The 22478-nt window shown below is 37.5% G+C and overlaps 2 protein-coding genes and 2 long non-coding RNA genes across 5 annotated transcripts; 2 read left to right on the top strand and 2 right to left on the bottom strand.

Moving 5' to 3' along the window:
- The first annotated feature begins 279 nt into the window (after positions 1–279).
- Positions 280–21479, top strand: LOC133842339 (uncharacterized). Of its 2 annotated transcripts, XR_009894387.1 has the most exons (4): positions 280–465; positions 15867–16457; positions 16519–16695; positions 21344–21479. It is a non-coding gene; the product is annotated as an uncharacterized LOC133842339 (long non-coding RNA). The 2 variants fall into 2 exon arrangements; XR_009894386.1 differs by lacking the exon at positions 21344–21479 and having other exon boundaries at positions 282–465; positions 16519–17079.
- Positions 1473–4378, bottom strand: LOC133842336 (membrane-bound alkaline phosphatase). Its single transcript, XM_062275385.1, has 3 exons — positions 4242–4378; positions 2228–3387; positions 1473–1902 (listed from the first exon to the last, which is right to left on the bottom strand). The coding sequence occupies exons 1-3, from the start codon at positions 4309–4311 to the stop codon at positions 1573–1575; spliced, it is 1560 nt and encodes a 519-aa protein (XP_062131369.1). The 5' UTR covers positions 4312–4378; the 3' UTR covers positions 1473–1572.
- LOC133842338 (odorant receptor 45b) lies at positions 5267–7992 on the bottom strand. Its single transcript, XM_062275388.1, has 6 exons — positions 7478–7992; positions 7229–7419; positions 7003–7178; positions 5759–5857; positions 5526–5678; positions 5267–5434 (listed from the first exon to the last, which is right to left on the bottom strand). Exons 1-6 carry the CDS (start codon positions 7990–7992, stop codon positions 5384–5386), a joined length of 1185 nt encoding a protein of 394 aa, XP_062131372.1. The 3' UTR covers positions 5267–5383.
- On the top strand, positions 9127–10154 carry LOC133845156 (uncharacterized). The gene is made up of 3 exons (XR_009894706.1): positions 9127–9237; positions 9291–9581; positions 9645–10154. It is a non-coding gene; the product is annotated as an uncharacterized LOC133845156 (long non-coding RNA).
- Positions 21480–22478: the final 999 nt, after the last annotated feature.

The raw sequence follows: 22478 nt of genomic DNA, 5'->3' as shown, positions 1-22478 counted from the left end.
AGTTTTCGATAATTTAAAGTTCTGAATTCGAGAGCTGTCAGTAAAAGCAACATTTAAAGTGCCGCCGCAGTTTAATTAAGTGCTACGTCAATTTGCCACACAAAATGAGATAATAATCAATTTTTAATTATTGAAAAGCATTTCAAACTTGATGTATACCGATAAACATCAATATAAGAGCGCCAACTGTTATCGAAGGAGACAGCTTGAGGTTAGTGTTGAACAGCACGTCACTAAAATGGTGTATCGAAGGATCGTTATAATTATCGAAAGACGTAAAAAGTCTAGTGTTGAGCAGTACGTAATTAAAATGGCATTTATTAAATTAAATTGCAAAAGTGCGCTTATTCTCGACACTTTTTATAATTGTGTGCTGTTTTTAAATTTTCTATTTTGTTTAGTCCATTGTGCATTGCAAACTAGTGATAAGCGTGGATATTTTGTTGGCTGCAAAATAAAACAAAGGTGAGTGCAATTTTCGAACGTATCTCTTAATTAAATTTTGCAACATATTTGTACCCTGTCATCCATGACTTAATCGCACCCATAACGTGCTTGACAATAGCCAAAACTATATGCTATATACATATGCTGGTCGTAGTCATCTAATTGGAATAACAGGCATTGCATCCAATTGCCCCGCAGTCTCTTGGCCAACAGGTCGTCGTTGCTCGCACACCTGTGCGGCCGACAGATTTGCGCAATTACAAGAGCAAACCTACTAGCTGCGGTTGGTGGTAACATGCTGGCTGCCTGCGGCTTTGGCCTGGTCGTGGACTAGTGATCAAATTGTGCTGCAGCAGTTGCCTGCTAACCATAGACTAGAAGCTGACGTTGTCAATCCAAATGGGATTTAAATGCAATTTCGTTGCACAGCAGCTGACGTAAGTAGAGCGCACACACACACACACACACACCCATGCACACATCTGGACAATTGAAGTGTGTGTAAGTGTGTGCAGTCTATGCACAGGTGGCGCTTTAATTTCGAGTGTGTTTAACGGAATTTTAGCGTAACCTAGCGAGAACTGAAAAGTGTAACCATACTTTGCTCAGAGGTAAAATACTAAAATCGTTTACGTAATTAGCGATAGATTTATGTGGATTTGCTCCACATTAAAATTTCATTTTAGCATTTATATCTCTTAGTATTTAACACTCTTCTTTCGCAAACGCGTTCACAAGTTATCAATCACTTTTATTGACCAACTGATTGATTGAGGTCGAACTAGGCACTAAGCACTGCAGTTGCTTGTTGATTGTTAATTGAAATCGAATTTGAGCTGCAAACAGATTACGAGTGAATTGCGATTGAGGTACAGCTGTTAGCTGCTGTTATAAGGGAATTGCCAGGAAATTGCTTCTCTGCGCTTCTGTCGCTGCCAATTGGCATTCAATTAAAAGCCATTCGATTTGCCAATGGCCACTGCAGAGCGGCTAAAACATAAAATAAACGTCAACACACTGAGAAGTGCATTTTTGCTGTATTCGCCTTTTAATTGCATTTTACATGCTGCAACAAACAGAATTGGAATTCCTCCCTTTATTTTTTATTTTGTTTTTGGGAACTGACTAAACATTGGCATAAGGTCCAATGCCAGCAGCCCTGGCCATTAAAGCTGGAATATTGGCCTGTTCGTAAGTGCCACTGAAATACTGAGCATAGGGGCCCGAAGCAAACACAGCCACATCGTCGCCTCCATGCGTGTCGGCACTGAGAGGCACCATGGCTGGACTCACATAGAGCGGATTCTTGGTGTCCTTCTCCGTGATGACCTTACGACCAATGGCTTGGCTGAAGCTGGCATAGTAACCAGGTCCATTAGCATAGGAGAGAATGTTATAGGGAACATTGTCGTCTCCCAAAGTGCCCGACAGACCAGTGATGTCCTGAGTGCGTTCCTGCAAACAAAATGTTGTCAAAAACTTTACATTTTATCGGTGTAATAAGAAAATATCTACTTGCAAAGGTAGATGTTAAGTTTTAGAAAGGAAAGCTGTATAAAATGTGAAGCCTTCTAGTTCTTACCATTTAGGTTAAAGCTTCTTTACCCAGATTTAACGCTTTTGCTGAGGGAATTATGGGAAATGTCAAGGTATTACAACTAGGAAGCCTTGACAGTTAAATTGGTTTCACTCAAATATAACCCACTTATAGCTTATTCTGTACGTCAACAGTTCAGTTAGTCGGCACAAGAAGAGTTTCATATAGATAAAATAAGCTTACCGGATAGCCATTAATGCTGAACACGTGCGAATGATCGGATGTGACCACGATGAGTGTGTCCTCCTCGGAAGTTAGTTCACGAGCCTTCTGGATAGCCCTAGCAAACTCGGCAGTGTCCTCGAGCGAGCGACGTGCGTAGTTGTCATGATGGGCCATGTCGATACGTGCGCCCTCGACGAACAGGAAGTAACCATTCTCATTGCGCTGCAGGACCTTCAGAGCCGTCTCGGTCAACTCGGTGAGTGAGGGATCAGCCAAGTGGCTGAGGTCGTGATTGCGTTCACGATCGCCATCGTATGGCAGATGATCGTTGGCAAACAGACCGAGCAGATAATCAGTCTTATCGAGATCGAGCTGCTGCAGACCCTTGCGACTCCACACATAGTTGGCCGAGACGTTCCTCGACTGCTTCTCGGCCAGCCACTCGTTGATGAGATTGCGTCCGTCGAGTCGGTAGCCCCGCTGACCGGCCTCGTCCCGCACTGTGTTGTTGAGGAAATTCTTCTTGCCGCCACCCAAGATAACCTTAAGGTTCTTGCCCACTTCCCATTCGACCAGTTGGCGAGCAATGTCAATGGTCTCCTCAGGATTGCAGCCACCCTCCACGACCTCCATATCATTCTCCCAGTTGCGATCCGCAGTGTGTGCATAAACGCCGGCGGGCGAAGCGTGCGTGACACGAGCGGTCGTGACGAAACCCGCATCCTTGCCAGCATCTTGTGCCCACTTGGCAATGCTATCGACATGATCCTCTTCACCGTTGGCTGCAGTGCAGTCGTAGCGTGGCACATTCGCATTCACTCCAATCGTGCCGTAGTTGCCCTTCACGCCGCCCAAATACGCGGTAGCTGTGCATGCCGAGTCAGCCACCTGACGGTTGACGCAGTACGTCTTCGACAGTCCCGTGTAGGGGAACTGCTCAAAGTACACCTTCTCTGAGCTGTCGCCGAGCAGATTACGTGTCGCTGTAATTGTGTGAATGGACATGCCATCGCCCAGGAACATGATCACATTCTTGGCGCGATTTGTGTTCACTGCCTGCAGAGATTCCAGCTTGGCGGCCAGCGTCTGCTGTGCTTTCTCTCGCCAGTAGGCGCTCTCCGCTTCCGCTTCGTTCTTTAGGCCAAGGGAGGCGCGGGCATGGCGCGCATGTTGATGGTCTGCAATTGAGGGTTTATTGCGATTATTTACTGTAGACAGTGGAGAGCGTAAATAACCAATTATAGTAAAGTTACTTAAAGTACTAAATTACTAATCGCCAGTGGTCATGTGCGTATCGCCTTCCGTATCACCTTGGCGGGTTTGTTTTACGATCAAGATAAGCGTTCATCTGCTAATAACAAACAACCTGAGCAAACATTCTAGGCGACTTTGCTCAGCTCTTAAAAAATAATTGCAAGGAAAGAATTTTAGGTACTTCATTTTATAAACGATTCAAAAAAGTCTTATATTTATAATTCATTCATAAAGTGCTCGAAAATATATTGAATTGCTTGTCAGCAAACAAAGATTCACTTCTATACATTCTTTTATTTTTAACAAAACAATAATATAAGAAACTAATTAACATTTCTCTAACTTTTGAACTTTATTGTGGGAATTTCTTTGACTAATTAAGAAGCTGATAATATTTATCAAACTTCAATCGTTACACAATGTTGAACACGTTTCGTTCATAAATCAATAAACAAAACTTTTGTGCTATTCTTAAGTGCAATAATGTGCAAAATTTAAGTATAGTTTTTTTTTTCATTCATTCCCTGCATTTATAGATAAAGTTTATAATCCGTTAATCGAAGTCGAATAAACAAATGTGCTAGCTCACATGGAATATTTTTGCTCAATTAACAGCTAATAAATGATTAATATAAAGCACCAAAGAATACCGGCTTTAAATATGAGTATTTAACTCATTCTACATTCAACTTATTCGAATTATTTTTTTTTAAATTTTTATCCAAATTTTGAGCTATAAAATAAGCAAGAATTATGTCCCTTTCATAACTTTACCCACCTCGATGTGCGCTGGCCAAAACGATGAGTAGAACGGTGGCAAGCAGCCGCAGATTGAATATGAATCCCATTTTCGAATCTCACTCTTCGGACTTGTGGCGAGATCAGCCTTCGAAAGTGCACTAAAAGTAGGTTGTGGGCAGTTTGGGTTTCATTGTGGGCCAACTAACTAATCGAGTCGATGGGAACAGAAAATCTAATCAGCAATTCTTGGTAATCAAAATGCCAAAATCAAATCGCCCAAATGGATTTATGGTCAGCAAATTGAGGTATTAACTGTTAAGCACGTAAAAAAGATGGATTCACGTGTTCAAGATGCGGACAAGGAGCTTAACTTTGATGTAAGCAAGCTCGGGTCGGCTTATTGCTGCAGCATGCAAAAACCAACAACAAAACCAACAACAACAACAATCATAACAACAGCAACAATAAAGTAGCCTCAGTCAATTTTGAGCTCGTTACGTACACGAGGCGTATGCCGCATGGCCAATGGGCAAAGTCCGGCAACGGGGTGAAAACTGAAAACTGGCAAACTGGCTGGCATTTTCTTATGTCAGAAGCCTGCAGGCGCTTTTAATCAACCGGGTTCATATATATGTATATATTTATGTATGTATGTGAACAGAAGAGTCCTTTGTGTTGTTGTTGTGTCCTCGTTACTGAAGCCTTTTGACGTCAATGCCAGTTGGCAACTGGCTGTTGTTGCGCCACAAAGTAAATTGAAATGAGTAAAGTCAAAAATTCGAAAATGTCTTATATGAACTCTTCCGAAATTCAAATTGCAAATACTATAAGTAAACTGGCTGAGGAATTGTGTGAGAAACAAAGCTGCTGCAAAACTGAAAATTCCTTGGCAAATCATTGAACTGTGTCAACACAAATTCCTGCAATATTTTCATAAATTCAACAAATTATTTACGTACACTGCAAATATTTGAGTAATGCCGTAAAGGGGTGAGAGCAAAGGAATGATGTTTTTTCTACTGATGAAAAACGTCTCTTGGGTGCATAAAAAGTGCTGCATACTTTTAGGGTAAGTGCGAAGTGACAGACACTTGAAAAAGTATTCGCATGCAAGCGAATCTCTTGGCGCCAGCAACTTGATGCAATTTATTTTTCTTCATGTTTTGTCTCTTACCGAGACTAGAGAATGGTTTTGGCCAGCGCCACAATGGAGCCCGTAAACTTGATGACCTGCAGGGGGAAAATGAACAAAAAAAAAAACAAAATAGGGAAAGAAAATGTGTATGAACGTTAACAATTGTCAAAGTTGCATTCAACGCACCGCTGTGAAGACCGGCAACGAGGGCGCAAAGAAGGGCACTTGCACCATGATGGGTCGCTGGGCGCGCATGATGAGCAGATAGACACGCTGTCGCACCTTGCGATCCCACTGATACCAGTAGCTATTGTATGCCGATTCACCCAGTTCCAAGCTCTGCAAAACCAAACATAGTTACATCCATTGTGTGGTACTTGGGACCCTTCTTCTTTTTGCTTTCGTTGTGCTCAACTCACCGCCATGGACATTTCGGTGCCTCCGTAACAGTAGAGAAAGAGACACGAGCTCACCGTGCTGGCGTAGACCACGTAGCGAATGATATTGTACCCAGAATACTAAGAAATTCGCAAATCAAAGTTTTGTTTTTTTTCTTTTTTGTTATTTGCACAGTGATAAGCTGAGCACGTCTCGATAGCACTCGTATGATATCATCTACACTACGTATGCCGTAATTGCTTTAAGCCGTAGCGAAATTAAATGCGATGTCAAATCCAATTATTAAAGTACTACTCTTCAGCTGCATGATATTTCTATATACAAATTTCGGTTTTTCCAATTTTGGAGGAGATATGGCAAGGTGATTGAAGCAGCTAAAGTTAACTATTTGACTGACTTTAAAATTGTTTATGTATAAAAGGTCATTCGAGTGGCAAATTTTTGTATCGGTTTCTCATCGTTATGTTCGCCAAGTGTAGTTATTCTTTAAGATTGATATTTTCCATATAAATATCTATTTTAATATAATATAGCATTCACTTAAGAGTTTACTATCTTCATGACAAGAGGCCTCCAAATTTGATTTATGTTTCTCATCATTACTGTTCCAAAGTCTTGTAAGCTCTCATACCTTCTATGTATCTATGCTATTCATTGAAAGTTGTACTATCTTTTTTGATACAATACTTAAAATTGTACCTTTTTTCTTTTTCTATTAATAATACTTCACCAAATTGATGTACAACTATCGATATTAATATATAGCACCTTATACAAAAGAACATTTTACTTCTGCCATTACTTTTTTAAGCTCTGCTATTTTCATTGAAATATCTATATTAAGATAACAGAAAGTTACTTGAAAGTTGACTATATGGCATTCATAACTACAAGCCTCCAGATTTTATTTCTTTTTCAAAGTCATGAAGTTTGTTATGCTCTCCTATCTTATTCATTTAAAATTGTAGTATATTAATCGATAAGTGTTTTTAGGTGTTTTTACGTGTTTGTACTCATGACTTTACCAATATTTTGTAATTCTTTAAGCTCTCCTATCTTTACACAAATATCGATATTAATAAAGAGCACCTAACTGAATGAATACAAAACTCTAAATTTTATTTCTGTCTATCAGCATTACTTTTTTGAAGTGTTGTCGGTCTGTAAGCGCTGCTAACGATATTAATAAATAGCACTTAGTTTCAAACACTTGAATGTAAATCTCTTTATCTGCCAAATCAATTTATACTACTGACATGCTCACCATAAGTATGTCGATAACACTGGTGGCTATCACCAAGCTGGCAGATAGGAACTGAGCAAAAGTGGGTGCTGCCATAATCGCTGAGAAACGCTCCACAATGCCAACGATATCGTTGTGGCGATCGATGATATTGTGCAGCTGCTGACAGCACTTTTCCGACTCGCCTTCGCTGAGATCTGCCAGTGAAATAATTGTTAGTGAATTCATTAAAGCGCCAGCAACTTACCAAAACGCATGGACTTCAGCACACGTTGAATGTCCATTTGCAGTGCTTTGAGCAGAAAAGTGACGTAGAGCGTAAAGCTGAAGAAGAAGCCATCGGTGGCCACAAAGGCATAGACTGTGACTTGACCGTACCAAGTGGAGTAGAGATAAGCCAGCGGATACAGAGGCAAACGGTGAGCGATGGCAGGAAAGCTAAACAGAAATATGGAACTACATAAAGAGTGGGGGGAGAAAGTACTCTTCTGCCTACTGCATTCTGAAGGGCATGTCGTATTTGAAGGGCTCGTGGCGCAGTGACCACATCTCCCACAAGGAGCGCAGCACAAATGCCGCCGTGTTAATGGAGCCCAGCGTGAACATGAGCATGCTCAACAGCGTGGCCATGCGGTAGTAGCGACGCTTCAACTCATCCCGCTGCTCGCCACTCTGCTGTTCGGTCAGCTGGCGAATGCGGCCCATGAGTAGGGCCACCTCGGAGCGACTGTACCACATGCAGGCCATCTTGTAGAGCGTCGTTAGGCTGCAGGCCAGCGGGCAGAAGGCATCCATGGCATCGACGGGACTGATGCGTATGTAAAACCAGCCAAAACTGAACTCGGCCTGGCAGCAATGCGCCAGATTGAAAAAGTTGAAGATGAGCCAAGCAGTCGACCAGATGGTGGGCTTCTCCTCGAAGCGCAAACCGAGCAGACTGAACGAATATCTCGTGGAGAAGAAGAGATCCTTGTCCAGCGGATAGTTGCGGCTCAGAAATCGTGGATACATGGCGACCAACTAATTGCAAGGATTGCTGACCACTGTATTTATACAGATGTGAATTGACCACAATTAAACACATTTTGACATTATAATTGGATTGCGTAATTTCGTAATTGTGGTAACCAAAAACAGAATCTGGTAACACGCAGCTTTTGGTTTGTGTGGTTAATAACATGATGAGGTTAACTAATTGGTCCCGTGTTTTGATACATGTTTGGCATATCAAATGGCTTAATTACGACAGGCGAAAGGATTGAACACCCTTGGCTTAATTGAATTGACCCCCAAAGGTCGTTTGAAATTCATCTAAACACGCGTTTTTATTTAGAATCCGCTTTTAAAACGTGAAATTAACTTTTCTTTCCTTTTGTATGCGCACAATGCTAATGGAAGCGCAAGTCATGGCATAACTTTCTGGGTTCTTGAACTCACGTCCAAAATAAAAGTTTAACAATAAGAATGCATACATATTTATTTATTGTATATATATAGTATATATATTGTATGTAGCGTTGGAATAAAGCAAAGCATATCTGTGGCTGCTGCTGCTGTCTCGTTGTCACTCAATTATAAATTTAAATGAATCTGCCTTGCGAGCAATCCAATAATGTCCCGATATACATATATAGGTCACTATGTTTTGTTGCCCCTTTTGAGCAGAGAGTTCTTCTTGCATACATATATTTCTCCCTTACCTTTTATGTAGATATCTTCGACATCTGTTTGTGATTCCCCATTTATGCATGCAGCTCACGACAAACCTCAAAAACTGGGTTCAATCCCTTTCAAGTTATTCAATTAGCATCAGCAAACATTGCTCTGAGATAAAGAGTTTAAAATTTGGCAGGGCAGGAAGACAAATCATTTTCGTATTGGAATGGAATACAGTAATTAAAATTAAATTAAACAATAATGACAGCTGAAGTTGAAGCTTTAAATTGGGTTCATTTACGAATTCTAACTATTTGATTCGATTTGATTTTGATTGTGTGCAATTTTTAGTGGATTCGTTGGAAATATGCAAAATTAAATACAATTTTATTAAAGCCAACTAAAATATAAATTCCACAAAATTCAAGTATTTGAAATTTGAAAATAACAGGATGAATTCAAATTGTAATAAATTAAAAAAATCCTAATTGAATAAATTCAACTTACGCCATAAAATTGCGTTAGTTCAACTTATTAAGCAAAAGATCGAAAAAGAAAATTGCAATACTGACAGCTGGACAGTGGCTGTCGTTAGTCTGTGTATAAGTATAATCACGTGCTGACATGTAAATCGCTTTTAATTAAGTTGCAAGCTCACAGCTTCGGACTATTTGTCATTCATTGCGTATACGCAATCAAATTTGAGCGCATATTGATTTTGGCCAAAGGAAACCTCATCATTATTTGGCTGCCAGCTGTGACAATGCTGGCCATCGTTTTAGCGCCACACACACACAGACACAGACACCGAGAGAGTGAGTTGTGGTAACTGCCAACGTTTATGGCCAATATGCATGCATATGCAGAGCGTGGCAGCGTGTCGACACCGATATCACCAATATTGACATCGACTCCTTTCGCTGATATCATCATCGCAGTGAAATGTAAGTAAGTTACAGCCAAAGTAACTGAGGCAAGAAATGAACTGAAGGCAGCTCTACCCTTAGACACCCACCGACCCACCCACCCATCCAGTCGTCGTCGTTGTGGTGCTACTGTTTGACTTTTATGACAACAAACAAATAAAGGAAACTAACTCACGCACACGCAACCACCGAGTGGAGAGAAGAGCTCAGCTCAGCGCCAACCCCGTGAATGTTTTTGAATGCTTTCACATGCGAATGGAATGCGAGGGGGCGTGTGCGGGGGGCTTTGCGCCACACCCTGTTTGACCCACACACACATACATACACACACACACACACACACACGCACCCAAAAATCCACCCCCGCAGCAGCTGGAAATAGACCCTGGAAAATGTTCGTTGTGTAACTTTGGCGTTTTTTTTTGTTGCTGTTGCCGATGATGATCCTGCAACAGCAGTGGCAGCAAGCAGTAAGCAGCAAGTGGCAAGTGGCAAGTGGAAAAGGTGTGCCACTGTAAACGAGTCGCGGAAAAATCTGAAATCAGGCCATGGTGTCATGAGGAAAACCCAGTCGGCAACAACCAGAAAATAAACCAGTTTTTTCTTTTTCTTTATTTTTTTGTCATTCTCTCTCTCTCTTTCTTTCGTTTTGCCTTTGGCGCTGTTTGTATTTCGCAGAGACATTCGTAAAATGTGCTTGTACTTGTGCCCTACATTGGCCGCGGCCCCTGGCTGTAAAAGGGGGACGTGAGGTCGGGGTGTTGTGTTGTGCTGGAAAACGCGAATCGAGTTTTTCCGACCGCTGCACCAGTTGAGGTTGAGTCACGACCGATTCGCTTGGATTTTGTGGAAACAGGTTGATTTTCCTGTTGTTGGCCCCGACTCTCTTCTCGTCTCGTCTCGTCTCTTTGCGTCGCCGTTGGCCATTAGCCAAATGGGATTTCACACGCTTCCTTGGCCCGCTCGCATTGCAGTCAAGCCTGATGCGAGTTCCACACGCCAGCAGCGCAACGTTGACATGGCCCACTTACTGGCCCCTGTTCCGCTGGCTGTTCTCCTCTTGCTCTCGCTCCTCCTCCTTCTCCTCCTACTGCTTCTCCTCGCTTGATCAATTATTAAAACTCACTCAGTTAGCCCAACAACTCTTGTATTTCCACACATTATACGAGTATTTTTTGGTTTTTAGCTCTTTTTGGTGGGGATTTTAGCTTGGCTGAGCGCACATATTTGCTGCATAAATGATATATATTGCTTGGGCGGCACCACTCAAGTGTCATAAATCCGCTTGGGATGCCCTCTGACTTTTCCATTTCAGTTCTTTCACTCTCTCGCTGTCTTTCTCTTTCTCTCTGTCTCTATGAAATCTCTTTATCTTTATCGCCAGTTTGCCACCAATGCTTTAGCACTAAGTATGCTCTACATTTGTCTGTACTACACATGTTTAGAGGGTGTGACAAGGGGGGGCTTTGCAGTGCTGCAGTGCCATGGTGCGGGGGAGGTTTGAAACTAATGCTGACAGGCCTCATGTTAATGTCCATTACGATAAGCGTCAACAATGACAGCTGACAACTACGTGCCCCGTATCATCAAAGAAGAGTTCAGCAGCTTAAGTATTGAGGGTATTTCCCGCTAGAAATGAGTATTAAAAAATATATAGTTTCATGTGAAAATGTATTAAATATAATAGCAGTATTTTAGTAATTTGCATTGGTTGAATGATAAAGATAATGATAGGTCTCACTACAGTAAAGGTTTTATACTAAACACACTAATATAAAAGTCTCAAAACATGATTTGCAAAATCCAAGCAATTTTTGAAATTAAACAATATTTGCATTTATTATTTAGTCATTAAGTGTGTCTTTGTCTTTATAGAAAATTGTGAAAAATCCCACGTGACTCAAAATTTCGTTTTAAAAAACTTAGCATTTTTGAAATTAAACAGTATATTAGCAAATTTTAAACTTAATATTACTCCCAGTATTTTAGTATATTTCAAACTTAATAGATTTGCAGTCTTTTAGTAATTTTCACACAATAATGCATTTATCATTAGTTATTAAATGTGTGATTATCTTTATAAAAATTAATGACAAATCCCCACATCATTAAATTATTATTTCTATACTAAGAATACTTTTTGATTTTACTCGCATTTATTTCAAATTTAATATTACTCACATTATTTTAGTATATTTCAAACTAAATTCATTTGCAGTCTTTTAGTAATTTCCACACAATATTGAATTTATCATTAGTCATTAAATGTGTGATTAACTATAAAAAATTAATGACAAATCCCCACATCATTAAATTAGTATTTCCTTGTATTCATAGGGTACTTCCCGCAAGATATATTCCCTTACTATATGTACATTTAAGTTATGATTCACAAGTACAATAGAATTGGCAATACTATAAGTAAAGCTCATTAATGTTTGTCGTTAAATGTGTATTTCTATCTATATCAGTTCCACAATTTATTAACCTTTTAAGTTGGTTCGTCCTTGGCTTGGCTCCATTTTCAGTTCAATTCGCATTGCAATGCGGGAAAAGTCGAAGTCGACTCATTGTTTTAATTTGCTGTGAGGCGTTAATTATAATTAAAACTATTGAGCTAAACAAATGTGTGCATAAATAAATAGGCGAACGGCAGCGAGACATGCCACATATTATTCACTCAGCGATGTAGATAGCTTGTAGTCTTTGTTGTACAATAGTTGTACAATGTACATAGATCAAGCATGTCACAATACAATTTGTGCACTGCGGTTCTTTGTGATTCCCTCCCCCGCCCATTGCCGCCCAACGCTCTCCGTGGCTCGTCTCGTGTCGTCTCGCATCGACTGACGTGACGTGACATAAGCTAAATTGTTTTAAATTTTTGTCGAATCGCTTTTCAAATGACTGCATACAGCATTGAGAGTCACTATTATTGCCAGCTATACCCTATAGGTATAGGAAAGGGGTAATAAGGTTTAAAACAATATATTATAAAGGTTTTAAAAATGTAAAAACTTTAGTTTTAGTAAAGAAAGTCATCATAAAATATAAGAGAAATATTGTTTGGTATTTTAGAGATATCAATAAGTCCTCATATTAGATATAGTTTTTTACGAAAAAACAAAATTTAAGAGAAGATAAGATAAGATAATAATAATAATAATAATAATAATAATAATAATTATCATATTCATATAAAAGAAATAATTATAAAAATAGAAGTGGACATAAAAATAAAAGTGACAATCATAATAGGGAACAAAGTAAAAAGTTGTTAGACTAATAAAATAAAATAAAACTGATCTGACCTTCAAAATACCCTCAAAAAAAAAAATTGTAGTCGATCGCTTTGTCTTACACCAGGCATAATTATAATGAAACCTACAATAATTGAAGTTGTTGCGTTATCGAGCAGCTGTCATGTGCTTGGGGTTTGCCCATAACTAGCTCTGCCAAGATCTTCAAAGGCAACGTGGAAAGCCTAACCTAAAGCGTCTAATAACGACATCTGTTGCTGGGGCTACTCTGCTGTTGCTTTTACTGTTGTTGCCTTTGTTGTTGTGGTCAATAGTGCACGACATAATTGCTGATTGAATGAGGCTGTCAACTGACGTCAGCTCCAACTGATTAATGGCAATTAGTGAGCCGCTAGTCTACATAGATCTATCTCATGGCCCGCCCTCTGTCCCCCACACACATACACACACACACACACCCACGCAGAGAGTGTAATAAAGCGTTCCCAGAATTCGGTAGCTTTTCTAATATACATATCTTAATACATATAAACAAATATAGTATGTATGTAGTATATAGTCATGTAATTCCATTGCCAACACGCAAAGCAGACCGAGGACAAGTCACGCCACATCTTTATGTTGTTCTCGAGACATTTCACTCTCGCCAAAAAGGAACTAGACTCCCATTTTGTTGTTGCCTTTGTGGCGCCATAAATCTGCAGTTTGTGGCACTCGCAAGTCGCATGTCGCTTGGCAATTGGACAAATGGCTTCAAAACTGGCGCAACACTCGCATAAAAAACTTTATACATTCGCGTGTCCCACAATGGAAGCATTTTAATTTGTGTAAAATCTTGAATCTAACCCCTCAATTGTTCTGTTTTGACTTGTTGCCGTTGTCACGTACGACTGACAGAAAACCCGAACTACCAAAAGCCATTAGCTGACAAAAAGTTAGTACATTAAACTATTTCCAAATCGTTACCAAGTTGACCAGAAATTTGACTTTGCCTCCATTCGCAACTTCACAGATGCTAAATGTGAAGTTTTACAAACATGTATTTATTTTTATGAAATTCACATTTAAAAGACTTTTTACGAGAAATGTTTAGTTTGTTATTTAATTGAAAAATGAATAATCAGTTTGAATCACGGTAAATGTATTCAAGACAATCTCCGACATTATTAAAAACGAAAGGCGTCTGTTGAGAGTAGCTGTGCCAAATATTTCAATCTTTGTGCTCTGACAACTTAGTTGAAGAGTCATTTGACTGATCTGCAAAATTCAAATTAAAATTATTTAAAAATAAAAGAAAAATACGTGCATAAATGATCTTACAACGCGATCCACGTAAACATCTTGAGACTTCGATTGTCCTAAAATCGATATAGTCTCTGGGATAAGATCAGAAACAGTCCCAGCCAAGTTGTTGAATACGTAGAATTCAGCGAATTCGAAGAAAATATATGCCAATAGGTTATAGTCAACCATTGGAGACCATGTTTCTCGCACTTGAAGTCGAATGTACATATATCCTCCCAATATACAGGTGCAGAGCGTTTGTGTAGGATACCACAGTATTAAATGTCGAAAAGTGTGGCAAAATTCGCCGCAAACATTGATTAGATCCTGTTGTCGATTAAAGAACTCCTGCAATTCATCAAGCTGAACTTTTCCAGCCAGCAATTTTTTAAGCTGCGACTTTAAACCGATGCCACAATAAGATATTTTCCAGAGGATTTCATAAGATAGTAGGGATATTGCAAAAGTAATATTATATGTCCAGCATGAGTACAAAATATAGATCATCTTAACAGAAACTTCTTTAGGTCGACGCATATAATCCCATTGTATTTGAATGCCGATATTTATGCAGATGATAAACAGTTTTTTATACAGCAGTAAATAAAGATGTTTGTGGCCAGTGGCTGTTGGAATATTCCGATTTAGCGTCTCTAGCGTTTTCATTATGCGTTGAATTGAACGTTGTTGGAATCGAGCACAGTATAGAATCGAAATTATTACAATCATATGAATACTGACAAAAAAACAATTGCCAATGGCCATCCAGTTTGAAGACATTTTAGTGATAACTTCCGGGTTTTCAGTTAAAGCATCAAATATAAGGAGAGGAATTCCAAAAGCCAGTAGCAGATTGTGAATGAAGCTATACACCCGCAAATATTTTGATCTCTGTAAACGGCCCGTTTTAGAATTGGGAAAATATTGGATTATGCCATGGATAGCCTCAAAGTAACCGATTAACACTTCTACTCTCTTCATAGTTGCGACAACTAAAATCGTTTAGAACAAATTCAGAACGCTTAGAGAAAATCAATTAGTTTAATGGCAACTAGAACTTGGTGGCAATAGCTAAAAGCTATAGATATAGTTCAAAGATAAGAACTTTCCGATGAACCTAAAGTCGAATTAGGCACTATCATATAATAAAATTATCTATCAGAAAGAACCCAATTGTGCCTGACACTTATAAAGATATCTCGATGAAAGATAACATATAATACTAAATATTTAAGAGAGCATTAATTTGTTCCTGTTTTTATAATATTGATTTCCATTAAAGCTTTTTAATAATTACAAAAAATTTGATAGAATTAAACATTACATCTAAACTTAAATATACTAATAATGTTATAGATAAAATTGTAGAAATACATCTTTTAGTTATATAATTTTTTCAGCATGTTATGTCACAATAAGATAAGCATATAATGGAATTTTTAATGCCTTTACGTTTTGTATAAATACACATTCTTACATTTTTATTAAATTGATTTCATTTTAGAATTGAAAATCTTAAATTCTATTCATCGTGTTGTCTATTAAATTTATCAAAGAAATAATAATCATTTTGGATCATGTACAAGATGTGTAAGATCACCTCTGAGACAGCAATAAATGAGAGTCGATTATTAACAGTAGCAATATTATAAATTTGAATTTTCGTGCTCTGACAACTAAGTTGCAGAGTCATCCAGTTAATCTGTATTAAAGAGATCTATTGAAACCATAATTACATTTATTAAACCTCAACTTACAGTGCGTTCCAAGTGAGGATCTTGAAGCTTCGATCGCCCTAAGATAGCTATGGTATCTGGTATGAGATCAGAAACTTTCCGAGCCAAGTTGTTAAAAGCATAAAAATCGGCGAATGCAAAAGTGGCAAATAAAAATGACAAAATCGAGGCCCTAGAATAGAACGACTCTATAACTTGTAGCCGAATGAAAAAGTATCCACATAGAACACAGGCAAAAAGGATGCGAGCAGGGGTCCACAACATTAAATGTCGAAAAGTGCGACAATATTCACGGCAGACATTGATGAGCTCCTGTTGTCGTTTGAAGAACTCTTGTAAATCATGAAGATCGGCTGGTTTCGCCAACAACTGTTCCAGATGAGTCCTTAATCCCTTGCCACAAAAATATAGTTTCCAAAGAATTTCATATTTAATTAGAGATATGGCAAAAACAATATTATGCGAACAGAATGAATACAGAATGTAGAACATGTGGACCGAACACGATTCGGGCCATCGTTTATAATTCCAATAGCACTGAAGTACAACATTAAAGCATGTAATAAAAACTCTTACATACAGCATAGTATAAAGATATCTCTGATCTTTCACAGGTGGGTAAATGTGTTTCAGCTTTTCTAGTTTTTCCATTATGTGTTGAATTGAATTTTGCAGATATTGCGCACAATACACAGTCGAGATTATAACAATCGTATGAAGGAAGCATTGTAACAAAGTTCCATAATTAAGCCAATTTGAAAATTGTAGGAATTCAGTTTCCGGATTTTGTGTCGACAAATCCAGAAATACAAAGGGAGTTCCACATATCATTACGAAATGATAAACCATACTGTACACCTTCAATATTGTTGATCTCTTTAAGCGACCCGTTTGTAATTCGGGATAATAGTGAGTTATTCCATTTAACGCTTGAAACCAACCGATATAAACTTCGACCTTCTTCATGATGATGAGAACTGAAACCGCTTAAGCAATAATGTTGCAATTAATTTCATACCGATAAAATATTATCGAGTAACTGTCACTCTCTAATTTTAAATTCCTGCTTCTTCATGCAGAAACCCTCAACAATATGAAAATTGATAATGAACTTTCGATTCGCACTTTCGTAATTTTATCATTAACTAAATTGGATAATTAACTATCGTGGCTACAATCAAGAAGTCTGCCCTCAGTATTAAAATAGTAAAACCTTTTATAACATACTTTGAGACACTTTCTAAAGAAGGTATGACAAGTAATCTTTTCTTTTAAATTAAATTATTAATATTTTATATGCATAAAATTATTTGTTGATAGTATAAGGGTTTTTATTAATAGTTTTTTTTAGATTTGATTCAAATCGGGATTTTTGCAGTAAAGCATAACATTTCAAGTAATCTTCTATCTCATTAAAAAAGCTCCAGCAATATTTTAAAGAAAGTAATTAGAATTCTGTTTATGTGATATTTTTATTTCTACACAAAAAGTTGGATATTCACTGATTGCATTTTGGGTTCACATTAAAAATTCAAATTCGTCTTGAACTAAATAAGTCATGACAATGAATAAGTGGTTGTTGATAGTAAATACACCAAAAACGTGAATCTTTGTGTTCAGACAAATGAGTTTTCTTATTTTAATTTACTTATTGAACATTAATGTTTACGTAATGTGCATTAAAGAATCTAATGCGTGACGCTTTGCGTTTAATTCAATTTTTTTTTTTTTGGGTTTACATGAAAAAATTATAATCGTTTTGGACCATGTAAATTATGTTCAAGAGAACCTCTGTTATGACAACGAACCATAAGCGTCTGTTGAGAGTAAACACGCCAAAAACGCGAATCTCTGTGCTCTGGCAACTTAGTTGCAAGCAAATTAAATTGATCTATAAATGATAAAGAATTTGTTAGACAATGTAATTGATACTAAGTCATGAAATAGCTTACAGCGCGTTCCACTCGCTGTCTTTTAGGTTCTGATTGCCGTAATACAAATAAAGCATCCGGAATGAAAGCAGCTATAGTTCTGGCCATATTGTTAATAATATAAAACTCAGCGAAAGAATTTATGCTTGTTCCAAAGAGGCCGACAGACTTCCACCTAGGGACTCCATCGGTTAATTCAAGTCGGAAAAGAAAATAGCCACAAAATATGCCAACGCTAAGTCTTTGGGCTAGAGAGAACAGCAAAACATGTCGGAATATTCGGCAAAATTCACTGCACAGATTAATAAGTTCCTGTTGTCGTTTAAAGATCTCCTGAAGTTCTCGGAGTTGAACTCGTCCGGCTAGTAACTGTTCAAGTTGAAATTGTATTCCGAATCCACAGTAGCAAATTCTCCATAGAAATCCATATAACAGAAAGGATTTTGAAGCTGCCAAGCAGTAGGATAAAAAACCGTATACAATGGCAAGCGATTTTAATGTTGAATTTGAGTGTCGCAATATCCAAATATTATATATTGTGTGTATGATTAAATGGCTAAGAACAACAAATAGTTTAATATACAGTAAAGTATATAGATGATTCCGATTTTTAGCTGGTGGTTTAATCTCTTCCATTACTTGTAGTTTTAAATAAAGGCGTTGAATTGAAGATTGTTGGAATTGCGCACAATAAATAACTGCAAGTATAACCATAACTTGGATAATCATACAAATCCAGCGACCGTATATTAGCCAATTCGAAGTTAAGTGAATCATAATAATTGGTGTCTCCGATATAAGAGCCAGAAACAGAAGCGGTACACCACATGCCATAAGAAGGCTATGAACTATGCTGTAAAACTTAAGATACTGATATCTCTTTAAACGACCTGTTTCAGGATCGGGATAATAATGAACAATCCCGTTTAATGCTTGAAAAAAACCGAGGAACACTTTAATCTTCTTCATAACTTCTACAACTGAATATATACATCGACTTGTAATACGTTCCTGCTAGCAAATTAATTTTTTTAATGGATCCACCTACAGTCAAGAGTTGACAGTCACTGAAAACTTAAAACAGATAAGAATATTTCGATGGTATTTAGTGTTGACAATTCAGCCTTTTGCAGTCAGTTCTTTCCTTTTAATACCCACTTCCCATATAGTAGATGGGCATTATAACTTTATGGCTATATCAAATATATGAAACAGAGGAACAAGAAGATTTTCTTGGTCCGCTGAATATAGTCATGTCCGCCAGGTCTGTCCGTTTGTATGTACAGCTACAAACTCAGAGACTATGATATAAGAGACAACGCTATATATATATATTTTGTTATATTTCAGTATTATTGATATATTTAAATAGTAATATCAATATGTTTTACATTTATTGAGAACAAGTTGTAGATAGGTGAGCATACTTGTTTTATTTTTGAATAAATATTGTGGATTTTTGCATATTTATATAGAACGAGTTTGACAATTCATTGTAAGAATTTTCTTATATTAGATTTACATGAAAAGGTGGTAATCGTTTTGGATCAAATTAATTGTGTTCAAGAGGACCTCTGTCATGATAATGAACCATAAGCGTTTGTTGAGAGTGAACACACCAAAAACGTGAATCTCAGTGCTCTGACAACTAAGTTGCAAGCAGATTAAATTCATCTATAAATGATAAACAATATGTTAGACAATACAATTTAAATTAAGCCATAGATTAGCTTACAGCACGTTCCACTCGTTGGCTTTTATGTCCTGATTGTCGTAACACAAATATAGCATCCGGAATGAAAGCCGCCACGATTCTGGCCACATTTCCCAAAATATAAAAGTCGGCTAAGGAAATGATGACGGTTCCCAAGATGCTATAGGGCTGCCATTTGGGGATTCCTTCAGTAAGTTCAAGACGAATAAGATAATAAGCAGACAAGATGCCGGTGGTGAGCTTTTGGATCAGATAGAACATCATGACTTCTCGGAATATTCGGCAAAATTCGCTATACAAATTGATATGATCCAGTTGCCGCTTAAAGAGTTGTTGAAGTTCTTGTAGCTGAACTCGTTTAGCTACCAACTGTTTAAGTTGCATCTGTATTCCAAGACCCAAGTAGCAAATGGTCCATAAAAATTCGTATATTAGCAAGGAATTTGCTGTTGCCATGGAGTAGGTCAAGAAATAGTATACAATTTCAAGCGATTGTAATGAAGAATATGAGTGCCAAAGTCTCAAAAGATCAAAGGAGATGTGAAGTAGTAAATAGCTTATTCCAAATAATAGTTTAATATATAGCAAGGTATATAGATGTTTCCGATCTTTTGCTCCTGGTTCGAACTGATCCATCACTTCTAGTTTTAGATAAATCCCCTGAATTGAAGATTGTTGGAATTGCACGCAATAGATGATGGCGAGTGTAACCATTGCATGGATAATTAAACTAATCAATCGACCGTATATTAGCCAACTCGAAGTTATAGGTTTGAAAATATTTGGATCACCCGATAAAAGTTCCAGAAACAAAAGAGGTATTCCACATGCTATGAGTAGACAATAAATTATGCTGTAAATCCTAACACACTGAGATCTCTTTAATCGTCCGGTGTTCGGATCGGGATAATATTGCACAATCCCATTTAATGCTTCAAACAAACCGATGAACACTTTCAACTTCTTCATAACTTCGGTAACTGAAGGTATATCGACAACCAAGTCGCACCTTTTAAGGAAATTATTTTTTTTAATGAATTCAATCAATGTCAAAGGTTGACAGTTACTGTTAACTACTGTATGATAAGAACACGACGACGTCATAGTCAACTGAAGCTTTCCTACTTAAAGCGCCATGGCAAGATTCTCTTAGTTTTAAGCAATGAGTATAAGTTATTTATAGTATTAATTTACAACTCAATTTCAATTAAAGTTAAGGTTCATTACAATTTTATTATTTTTGAGTTTACATAAAAAAAAATGATAATCGCTTTGGATTTGAAGCAAGTTCCACTCGCTGGATTTTATGTCCTGATTGCCGTAACACACATATAGCATCCGGAATAAAAGCAGCCATAGTTCTGACCACGTTCTTAATAATGTAAAACTCGGCGATGGAAAATATGCTGGTACCAAAGATGCCGAAAGACTTCCTCCCAGGGACTCCATCTGTAAATTCAAGCGGGAAAAGAAAATAGTCACGAAAGATGCCGAAGTTAAGTGACTTATAATTACTGGTGTCTCCGATAAATAAGCCAGATACAGAATACATACAGAATTAATACTCATTCTTACATTTTTATTATATTGACTTCATTTTATAATTGCAAATCTTCAATTCTATTCATCGTATTGAATATTCAATTTCTTAAAGAAATAATAATCATTTTGGATCATGTACAAGATGTGTAAGAGGACCTCTGAGACAGCAATAAATGAGAGTCGATTGTTGACAGTAGCAATATTATAAATTTGAATTTCCGTGTTCTGACAACTAAGTTGCAAAGTCATCCAGTTAATCTGTATTAAAGAGATCTATTGATACCAAAATTACATTTTAAACATTAACTTACAGTGCGTTCCAAGTGAGGGTTTTGAAGATTCGATCGCCCTAAGATAGCTATGGTATCTGGGATGAGATCTGAAACTTTCCGGGCCAAGTTGTTAAAAGCATAAAAATCGGCAAATGCAACAGTGGCAAATAAAAGGGACATAATTGAAATTCTAGCATAGAATGACACCATAAATTGTAATCGAATGAAAAAGTATCCACATAGAACACAGGCAAAAAGGATGCGAGCAGGAATCCACAACATCAAATGCCGAAAAGTATCACAATATTCGCGGCATACATTAATGAAGTCCTGTTGTCGTTTGAAGAACTCTTGCAGATCATGAAAATCGACTGGCTTCGCCAACAACTGTTCTAGATGAGTCCTTAATCCAATGCCACAGGAATATAGTTTCCAGAGAATTTCATATTTTAGCAGATATATGGCAAACAAAATATTATGCGAACAGAATGAATACAGAATGTAGAACATGCGGACCGAATACGATTTGGGCCATCGTACATAACTCCAATAGCTCTGAAGAACAATATTAAAGCACGTAATAAAATCTTTCGTATACAGCATAGTATAAAGATATCGCTGATCCTTCTCTGGCGGGTAAATGTGTTTCATCTTTTCTAGTTTTTCAATTATTCTTTGAATAGAATTTTGCAGATATTGCGCACAATGCACAGTCGAGATTATTACAATCGTATGAAGGAAATATTGGAACATATCCCCATACTTCACCCAGTTTGAAAATAATCGAAGCTCAATCGCTGGGCCTTGTGTTATCAAATCCAGGAATGTAATGGGCATTCCGCATATCATTTTAAAATGGTAAACCACACTGTACACCTTCAAAATGGTTGATTTCTTTAAGCGACCCGTTCGTAATTCGGGATAATAGTGAGTTATCCCATTTAACGCTTGAAACCAGCCGATATAAACTTGGACCTTCCTCATAATGATGAGAACTAAAACCATTGAAGCAATGATGTTGTACTTTTAGCATTTCAATTAATTTAATTGCGATGAATATTATCGAGTAACTGTCACTCTGAAACTTTACATTTCTGCTTCTTTATGCAGAAGAACTAAATAGTAAAGAACTTGATAATAAACATATAATATATTGTGTAATTCACATTATTCTAT

The sequence above is a fragment of the Drosophila sulfurigaster genome, chromosome 3 (assembly GCF_023558435.1).
Source record: "Drosophila sulfurigaster albostrigata strain 15112-1811.04 chromosome 3, ASM2355843v2, whole genome shotgun sequence".
Classification (NCBI taxonomy): Eukaryota; Metazoa; Arthropoda; class Insecta; order Diptera; family Drosophilidae; genus Drosophila; species Drosophila sulfurigaster.
Note: the sequence above shows the minus strand (reverse complement) of the source record. Positions and strands in the feature narration are given on the sequence as shown.